Genomic DNA, 9,118 nt, shown 5'->3' with positions numbered 1-9,118 from the left:
GATAAGATATAAAAAATCTTCCTGGATTTCATATCATATCATATTCGGTTCTATCATTATTAGAAATTCGAACAATCAAACGTAGTCTAAATGTTTATGCAATTTGACCCGTTTTTTTAGATTAATTGAGTATTTTATCTTGTAAGTTACGCTAATTGGATTTTATAATAATCTCTCTGTGCATACGGAGGAGAGAGAAGCGCAAAATGTCCAGCATACAGTAGAAATCAATCCATAATTTACTCAGCAAATGACGGACCGTTATGCCGGCATAATTCCTCATTATATGCAGCTTCACAATTCTTTCTATGAATACTTCATTCTATTTTTATATTTCCAAATCGGCGAAAATTCCTTTTTCTAAAGGACTGTTTCCTAACCCCTGATCTTATTTTCCACGAGATGAACTTTCCCTATGATCTTCTGTGGGAAATTGCGACCCGGGTCGAACAAACCAAGCCGGTCAAACAATAGTTATGGGCCTGTCTCGAGACATCTCCACACTTCCAAGACCAGAAGTTTCACGAGAGGATGGCCCAGTTTCGAGAGAGATCTATCTAGGCGAGACCAGATGTTTCTCTATTTTTAACCGAAACTTCCATCGTTCGATCCTTATCTCTTCTTCTCTCCTATAAATACCGGGCATGTCCGCCTTTTCTTCCACACTTCAACGAAAGCATCAGCAACAGAGAGCGTCAGTCCCACGATCGATCACCAAACGTCTTTGAATCATCTAACAGCTGCAGCAGAAGCAGGTACGATGTCGCTCATCCCAAGTTGGTTCGGCGGCCGTCGCAGCAACGTCTTCGACCCCTTCTCGCTCGACCTCTGGGACCCCTTCAAGGACTTCCCTTTCCCTTCCTCCTCCCTCTCCGCCTCTAATTTCCCTCAAACTTTCCGGGAGAACACCGCTTTTGTCAACACGAGGATCGACTGGAAGGAGACCCCGGAAGCCCACGTGTTCAAGGCTGATCTTCCCGGGCTCAAGAAGGAGGAAGTCAAGGTCGAAATTGAAGACGATCGGGTGGTCCAGATAAGCGGCGAGAGGAACGTGGAGAAGGAGGACAAGAACGACACCTGGCACCGGGTCGAGAGAAGCAGCGGGAAGTTCATGAGGAGGTTCAGGCTGCCCGAGAATGCCAAGATGGATCAGGTGAAGGCCTCGATGGAGAACGGGGTACTCACCGTCACTGTTCCCAAGGTGGAGGAGAAGAAGCCTGAGGTCAAGGCCATTGAGATCTCTGGTTGAATTCAGCTTCTTTGTGGTTGCAGGAATGAGCGGTTCTCTGTCCAATGATGTTCAGATTTTCGTGAAAAACTACAATTTTGGATTGTTTTCTTTTGTTAATGTGTCATGAAAGAAGCTTGTGTGTCGCTGTAATCAATGTGTTAGCTTGAATATAAATAACTTTGATGGGTTTTGTAGTATTTCATCTCTGGGTTGCCCAATCTGGATTCGATTGAGCTATATGACACATGGTACCGGAGCAGTACCGTGTTACGCATCGATTTTCAGTTGTTGTTGAGAGTCTCTACTGAAAGGGCCTTTAGCCAAATCTGAAGATCACTGTTTGTTCGAAAGCTGCTGCTCTGCTAATTTAGTTGACACTAGTTGCAATGAACAAACTTCCGTCCTCTGGAGGGCTATCTGATATAGTTGTTGGATATTTCATGCAATGCAGATTTCATCATAGCAACGGTGCATTTGATTGGTGTGGTTTACAAAATTGCACGACCAACGTCGGACATTTACCGCACATTCTCTACTAAGCTAAACCGTGTAATTGATGGACGCGGGTTCAATTCTAATAACCATCAGGAGTTCAGGGGAGGGGAATCGGATGGGTCCTGATAATCCATCCCATGCAACTTTTTCCTAAAGCCCCAACTACCGAAGAGCAAGAATCCAGCAGCATGGCCTGCGACAGCGGCGATTAGAGCACTGACGTCAAAGGACATGACGGCGAGCATCACCATGTAGGCCGCCACGATACGAACAGTATACATTGCCGTCCGCATGAGACCAGCTGCAACGTTGCTGATGCCGGGTCTTACGAGCCTGGCGTGCGAGATCCACTCCACGAGCAGAGAGAGCCAGAACACGAAGGCCCAGGAGCGGGGACCGGGCCAACAGGAGAATATGATCTCCGTGGTGTTTCCCCATTGAAACGCCATGTGGTTCTTTGTCATAGGGAGTGAATGGTGAAGCCTTTGGCCGACAATTTATCGTGCCTTCATGTTCACAAGTTCAAGCGAGGGAAAATGGATGAAGAACAGGCGTAGTACATGAAAGGCGGTACCCACGAAAGCCATCACGATCATTGTACTATTCGTTTTGCCTTATGACGTTCAGCGATCTTGTACCCACCCCCCCAAAAAAAAAAAAAAAAAAAAAAGCTAAGGTAGGACGGGGCAAAAGCGTATGAACCAGAACCGCGAGAAAGTGCCAGGACTCGAGAGGGATGGGATCGGTCGATGACAAATTTCTCGACTCACGACGGAGTCATTGCGTCTAATGCTTGATTTCTGCGTACTGCCCCTCTTCGTGTGGGCTGCTTGTGCAGTACAAAGATCAAACCTTAGACATGAGCGCAGTGAACCTCTGTTTCTCCCCAGCTTTTGTGAAAGTTATGGCGTGGGATTCCCAATGTTGGATCACGGCATGCCGACTTTGCTTATTATGCACATGCTCGAAAAGGTTTAAACTTTTTATCCAAATGACCTTAAAAATTGGTTAAAACAGTGAAATCCTAGTTATTTAATGATAAGGGTATACGGTACTTAGAATTTTCAGTACAATTAAGGCACAAAGTCGGGAAAAACGTTTACCTTTTTTTTTTCTTTTTTCTATTTTGTTCTTGACATTATTAGCTGGACATTAGTAGATGCCTAATACCAATCAGAGAAAGATCATTGAAAGAATTCTTATCCATTACCTGGAGAAAAGCCACGGGTTCAAGTTCGACAATCAATCTCCGAGTTCCACGATCCACAGCAAGTTGTAATCCATCTCGGTGAGAGCCGACATCTCGGCAAGGACAGACGAGGCAGAGCCGATAATTTGTGAAAATTGACAGGCTACGCAAAATGCCTCCTGCACCCGTCTAATCCAGGTTTTCCAAAGCTGAGCCATCTGTATATTTTTAATTTATATGCAAAAAGTTCCAGGGGAGATGGTAGTTCGACGATGCTAGAGATCTTCTTCTTCTGCACCACAATAAAACTTGATCCGTGTACGAAGAGGCTCTGTGAAGCTCTTCATACTTGAATTAGGAATACCCTCTACCGACACTTTTCCAGACGTCCTGAGTGGAGGAGAAAGTCGTGAAGATCATGAAGGACATATCCTTACGAACGCCACAAACGTCTGCAATTCGCATTTTGCGTGATGCCCCCCGTTAAACAAAAGCATACTCTGTAGGGAGCTTATTATGATTAATGAGCCAAAGGAAAGTCTGGATCCTGGGAACGACTCCAATCATTCTTTACTTGGAGCGGAGGAAAATTCGTCAAGACGAGGGCCGCCTCGTGGCTGCCGATGAGGGTCGCACACCCCTCACCCAGATCTAGGTGAGCCCTTCGCAGCCGAGGGCAAAGGTCGCCTCACCAAGACCATAATGGCCTTTTGGACGATGGTCGTGGGCAAAGCAGCCTTCGCTCAAATATAGGGAAGACTGCCTCGCCCACGGCCAGCAAGGGCCCAGCGACACTCATTGGCCACAGTTGGAAAAAAAAAAAAAAAAAAGAGAAGGAGAAAAGAAAAAAAGAAAAAGAAGAAAAAAATAGAAAAAACGGAAAATATTAAAATATTTTTACAAATTGTCCGAAAAGGTAAAAACTTCAGTCGGTCCTTGTTCTCCTATGAGTATATATACTTAGATACATTTAGATAATGTCCAAACATATTTGATGCGTTTGTTCTAATAGTCCACAGCTTTTTTTTTTTTTGGTCGGATAATAGTCCACAGCTTAAAAAGTAGCAAATGCATCGTGCTGTACAATGCATTTAATAAGCGTATCTCGTTTAGATTTCAAAATTGTCTTATACTGAATCGAGTTAAATTAAGTTTTACATGATACAATTATGATAAGACAAACATAAACTACCAGCCTTAATTAATCTCGAACAAGTGAAAGGAGTAGTGAATTCGAGCCATTCAGATCAGCTCGGCTGCTTAGGAACAAAACAAAGGTTGCTCTAACACAAATTTGCATAAGATAAGCCAACAGATTTCATCGTTCCATCCGAAGCATACCTATTCTGTTCTGTTTTAACGCCAGAAGACCAAATCTGCACTTTCTGCAGTACACAAACTTCATTCTGTGCAGTCCTTAAGTCAAAAACAACTCTGTGCTGCTAGAGCGATGTCAGCAACTCGACCAGCTCGCTCAGATAATGGGAAGAATATCCACCATCACCTATGCTAACTTCAACCTTGTGCTTCAAATCCAAGACCCTCTGCCTCATCTCTTCACCTTCCTTTTCCTTCATCAATGTTCTAACAGCTCTTTCCACCGTCCCTCTCTCTATCTCACCCTCCAGTTCTAATCCAACCTTCCATTCATGAGTCAAGTACCTCGCATTCACCTTTTGGTCGCCAAAGCATGGTTGACATATCATCGGGACACCTTCACATATACTCTCCAAGGTAGAGTTCCATCCACAGTGGCTCCAAAACCCTCCCACCGCATCATGAGCCAGTACTTTCTTCTGAGGTGCCCATTTCACAATGCATCCCCTGTCCTTAACACATTCTTTGAATCCTTCATCCATTGAGTCGATCCATTCTGAACCCAGAATCGAGCCAGGCCTAATAACCCACAAGAAAGGCTCCTTGCTATTTGCCAGACCCCAAGCCATTTCTGACAATTGGTCTTGGTTCAGATGTGCTATGCTTCCTAAACTCACATAAATGACTGAATTATGAGTTTGCTTGTCAAGCCATGTTATGCAACCAGTATCCTCTTGCAGTAAGCTAACATCTGAGGTAGGAGCGAGTTTGTGTAGAGGACCTATTGGAAAAATCGGAACTTGGTACCGTTGGTGGAGCTGCGCCAGAGGTGGCTCTTCAAGGCAGTGAATCGTGTTGAATATAATGGCCGAAGACGATCCGATATTATACATCAAGACTATCCCCTCTAAGAAATAGTCCAAACTTCCAAAATTGGAGAGTGGTAGGTCTTTGAACCTCAGGGGCTGATGCAGGGGCACCGGAACCTGCAACATGGAATCTAATAAAACACAACACAAGCCACTTGTCAGTTAGCACAACGACAAGTGAGCTAGAACCCATCAGCCTATTTACTTAGCAGTTTGATGACACTCAGGATAAAAAATCTGGCTTGGCCGTCAACCTTGGATGATGACACAGAAACCAGTCTTGAATGAAGTATAGGCATAGAAGAGAGTCATTGGATCATAGACTACAAGGTCATGCTGAAGGTCTCATCTACAGATTTTAAAACGCAATCTTCGGCAATACATCCATCCTTTAAAACAAAATGGATTAAGCGCAAGATCTCTCCATGACCATGATATTAATTAGGAAGGAGAAAGAGCATGTACCTGGGACAGGGATGTGTCCTTGTGCCTTTAACTGGAGAAGAATTGGGCGGACTATGGTAGTAGCAGCATTGCTCGTGTGTAAAGCAATGCTAGGGATCTTCAAATCGCGGGCAACGGCTTCCGAGAAGTACACGATTGCATCATAGATGATGCAGCAAATCTTGTCACCTGACTCCATATGGTTTGTGCCCTGATTTAGGCACTCCCTGAAGCTGGACTCACAGTTGACATTAAGCCTCAGCACAATGCCTATCAGATCAGGGTTCCGAACCTCTTCTTCAGACAAGCCGTCAGGTATGCATAAGAAGGTGAAATCGGGGTGAGCAGAAGAATCTGGACTGTTGAACTGTGTGTGAGCAATTGTGATGGAGAAGCCCTTGGACTTGAGGACGGTCGCCAGCTGAAGCATAGGAGTGAGGTGGCCCTGGAATGGTCCTGGGACCAGGACCAATCTCTTACCATTTCGCCCTTGATTTTCCATCCTCTCTATCCTTATTCAATCGAAGATATTCAGATGCTATGCGAAGTTATGCTCTTGAAGACGGGCTTTTGCTGATCCAGGCTGGTTTTACTCTCTTTGAAAGTTTACCCAGAAGAGAAGTAAAGGGACGGCGGATGCGAAGACCCAGCAATAAAGGACAACCGAGCAGGGTACTCCTAATGGTCAATTTGCGAAAGCTAGCAATAGAAGCATATTGCAAACGTCTGTGGTCAGGTTTGACCCGGCATTTGATGAATATTTAGAAAAGCGCTCCCTCTCCCCCTCCCCACCTCTCTCTGTGGTCAAGTTTGACACGGCATTTAATGAATATTTAGAAAATCTCTCTCTCTCTTCTCTCCGTGGCTTCTGCTTCTTGGCAGCTGTTCTGATTAACAGCATCTTGATTCAGATAATTTATTTGGATGAGCAATTAAAGGAAGTATCATGTCGACCCTCTTCCCTGGCTGCTCCTCGTGAACTAGTGGATAATACATATACTGCTGGCTAGGAAAATTCCTAATAATTCCTGAAGTGAAGCCAAACAAAAGACAAGCGAACAATATCAACAGGTGAAGCAAAGATTCCCTCCGGCGATCCAACAAACCACGCAAGACGGAGCCAAGAATTGTAAAGATTAGAGTTAGGCTTTTTATGAAAGTATTGTTTGTTTAGATTACATCAGTATCTCAGACACAACAACCCAAATTGATGCGACTCCCGAAACACAAAAGAAAGAGAAGAATCAGACAGACTTTGCACACACGAAGCTACGAATTCACATTGCCAATCTGAAGTTACCATTGCACACTCAGCCAGAGATCTCGACGGCCTTGACTTCAGGCTTCTTCTCCTTGGGAACAGTAACGGTGAGCACTCCGTTCTCCATCGACGCCTTCACCTGATCCATCTTCGCATTATCGGGCAACCTGAACCTCCTCATGAACTTCCCGCTGCTACGCTCCACTCGGTGCCACTTGTCGTTCTTGTCCTCCTTCTCCGTCTTCCTCTCTCCACTAATATGGAACACCCGATCGTCCTCGATCTCCACTTTCACTTCCTCTTTCTTGAGCCCCGGAAGATCGGCCTTGAACACGTGGGCTTCGGGAGTTTCCCTCCAGTCGATCCTGGTGTTGACGAAGGCGGAATTTTCCCGGAAAGTAGAGGCGGAGAGGGGAGAGGAAGGGAAAGGGAAGTCCTTGAAGGGGTCCCAGAGGTCGAGCGCGAAGGGGTCGAAGGCGTCGCCGCGTCGGCCACCGAACCAGCTGGGAATGAGCGACATGGTCTCCGAAAAAGTCGGTGGATTGAAGCTTGATATCGGAGGACGCGAGGTATAGATTTCTGCTCGGCTTTGAAGATTCTTGGTGATTTGGTTGCTTGCTTGCTGGATCCTTGTCGGAAGGAGTGACGTGCTGGGTATTTATAGGGAGAAGGAGGGGTCTTCCTCGTACGTTCGTGAGACGTCTGGAACGAGGTTTAAGCCTGAGCGAACGTTCTGATCATGGGCTTCTAGCTCTTTCTGGAGGCTGGGCCTTGCTCAAGGACGATCGGACATAATCTGTCATGGGCTTCTAGCTTCTTTTAATTATTCATAGCAATGGCCCTCGGATATGAAATTTTCTTCCTAAATTTTCCATTTGTGCCTACTCAAGTCAAAAGATCAATTGAACTTGTGTGTTTGACCCCTATGTTGCACATTAGCTGCATCCATGCTATTCACGCCGCCTCACATGGCCGAACTTTCATCGAGTATCATTTGGAATTGCTTTCTTGCATCATAAACTTCATGAAGACAATTGTTTCATGAAGAAGAGAATTGTCGCTGAAAACGAATCTCTACCATCACTTTTTTCTAGTAAAGGCCATAAGTCCAGCATCTTCCGTTTCAATCGTGTCCTCGACCAGAGAAGGAAAAATGGTGGAGGGAACCTTAGGAGTTGGGACTCCCTTCTAAATGAGTTAATCTGGATTGCTTATTGGAAACATGTGACATTCTCATGCCAGGGGTGAACAACAGGTTCAGTGAACATCTAGTTTAAAGACTTTAAAGACCCGCGTGACAAACACATGATTTAGTTTTCACCCATTTTGATAGAAGTTCAGGTTATTTGGGGTGGATTTAGATAAATTTACAAAGTCGAGGGGAACAAAGTAAAAGAAGCCAGCTCCCCACATTATGAAAAGTAATCCAAACGAGGAAAGTCCTTAAAAGACAACCAAAGGAAAGCTCATATAGTCTAAGAAGCATCGACACTCTTTGGAAGCTTTCGTATCGTGTTCAATACTCCAACATGTGTTCGACACGCTCCGACACACTCCGACACGTATTCGACATGCTCCGACACGTGTCCGGCACGCTTTGACATGCTCCGACACGTTCCAACATGTTTCGACACGCGGTCAACGAGTGTCGAGAAATCCGACACGTGGTCAACTCTTCCCGACATGCTCCAATACGCGAGTTCGAAATTCTTACACGCGATTCTGACACGAACGTGGTCAATTTTAATAATTTTCAATACTTGAGGGGTCAAAATATAAATATATGAAAAAATAATGAAAATAACAAAAATAAAGAGGAAAGAAGAAAATTCTCACTCTCAAGTTTCTCTCTTATAAGTTTTGACCTTCTCGTAAGTGATGATGGAACGCCCCTCTTCTTGCTGGCGTCACTCTGACTTGAAGTTGTGATTTTTTTTTTTTAAACTTATTTTCGCCTCTCGTAGGCATCGCCTACGAGTTATTTCTTTTGGTCTATGTCATTGACTTGTGAGTTATCTCTCACATTTTCCATGTCGAATTTAGTTATTTCCTTTTCTCTTGGTTGTACTTCGAGAATTCTTAACCTGGATTTTCATTTTTCTTAAACCTTGTTTTGTAGAGGAGCTCTAAGCTAGTCTATATCATGAATTCCGAACTATGTCTGGGACTATAAAAAATCTCACTAATCTCCAATAAGTATAAGAAAACAAGACATCTTCCTTCAAATTTACTCTTTTGTGTTTGCAATTTTTGAATTTTTCATTTAATCTCTGTCAAATTAAAATAATGAATGATATTAATAAATGTTGGAT

The 9,118-nt window shown here is 44.3% G+C and overlaps 4 protein-coding genes across 5 annotated transcripts; 1 reads left to right on the top strand and 3 right to left on the bottom strand.

Annotated features, from left to right (window-relative positions):
* The first annotated feature begins 649 nt into the window (after positions 1–649).
* LOC104422443 (18.1 kDa class I heat shock protein) lies at positions 650–1,433 on the top strand. Its single transcript, XM_010034765.3, has one exon. The coding sequence runs from the start codon at positions 761–763 to the stop codon at positions 1,247–1,249; it is 489 nt and encodes a 162-aa protein (XP_010033067.1). The 5' UTR covers positions 650–760; the 3' UTR covers positions 1,250–1,433.
* Positions 1,434–1,815: 382 nt separating this feature from the next.
* Positions 1,816–2,175, bottom strand: LOC108955596 (copper transporter 1). Its single transcript, XM_018863616.2, has one exon. The coding sequence runs from the start codon at positions 2,173–2,175 to the stop codon at positions 1,816–1,818; it is 360 nt and encodes a 119-aa protein (XP_018719161.2).
* A 666-nt stretch (positions 2,176–2,841) lies between these two features.
* LOC104422441 (UDP-glucose iridoid glucosyltransferase) lies at positions 2,842–6,085 on the bottom strand. Of its 2 annotated transcripts, XR_005547107.1 has the most exons (3): positions 5,567–6,085; positions 4,262–5,232; positions 2,842–3,400 (listed from the first exon to the last, which is right to left on the bottom strand). XR_005547107.1 is itself a non-coding variant. In XM_010034763.3 (2 exons), exons 1-2 carry the CDS (start codon positions 6,045–6,047, stop codon positions 4,358–4,360), a joined length of 1,356 nt encoding a protein of 451 aa, XP_010033065.1. In that variant the 5' UTR covers positions 6,048–6,085; the 3' UTR covers positions 3,936–4,357. The 2 variants fall into 2 exon arrangements, 1 of the variants encoding a protein (XP_010033065.1); XM_010034763.3 differs by lacking the exon at positions 2,842–3,400 and having other exon boundaries at positions 3,936–5,232.
* Positions 6,086–6,431: 346 nt separating this feature from the next.
* LOC104422440 (18.1 kDa class I heat shock protein) lies at positions 6,432–7,453 on the bottom strand. Its single transcript, XM_010034762.3, has 2 exons — positions 6,846–7,453; positions 6,432–6,573 (listed from the first exon to the last, which is right to left on the bottom strand). Exon 1 carries the CDS (start codon positions 7,324–7,326, stop codon positions 6,856–6,858), a length of 471 nt encoding a protein of 156 aa, XP_010033064.2. The 5' UTR covers positions 7,327–7,453; the 3' UTR covers positions 6,432–6,573; positions 6,846–6,855.
* Positions 7,454–9,118: the final 1,665 nt, after the last annotated feature.

This window comes from Eucalyptus grandis, chromosome 10 (assembly GCF_016545825.1).
Source record: "Eucalyptus grandis isolate ANBG69807.140 chromosome 10, ASM1654582v1, whole genome shotgun sequence".
NCBI classification, from domain to species: Eukaryota; Viridiplantae; Streptophyta; class Magnoliopsida; order Myrtales; family Myrtaceae; genus Eucalyptus; species Eucalyptus grandis.
This window is presented reverse-complemented; position numbering and strand designations above follow the sequence as displayed.

Bases quoted from the DNA above. Each gene is read 5' to 3' on its own strand.
- LOC104422441 (XM_010034763.3), bottom strand. From the start codon at position 6,047: ATGGAAAATCAAGGGCGAAATGGTAAGAGATTGGTCCTGGTCCCAGGA. The intron at 5,233-5,566 runs GTACATGCTCTT...GTGTTTTATTAG, and splicing joins AGGACACATCCCTGTCCCAG to ATTCCATGTTGCAGGTTCCG.
- LOC104422443 (XM_010034765.3), top strand. From the start codon at position 761: ATGTCGCTCATCCCAAGTTGGTTCGGCGGCCGTCGCAGCAACGTCTTC.
- LOC104422440 (XM_010034762.3), bottom strand. From the start codon at position 7,326: ATGTCGCTCATTCCCAGCTGGTTCGGTGGCCGACGCGGCGACGCCTTC.
- LOC108955596 (XM_018863616.2), bottom strand. From the start codon at position 2,175: ATGGCGTTTCAATGGGGAAACACCACGGAGATCATATTCTCCTGTTGG.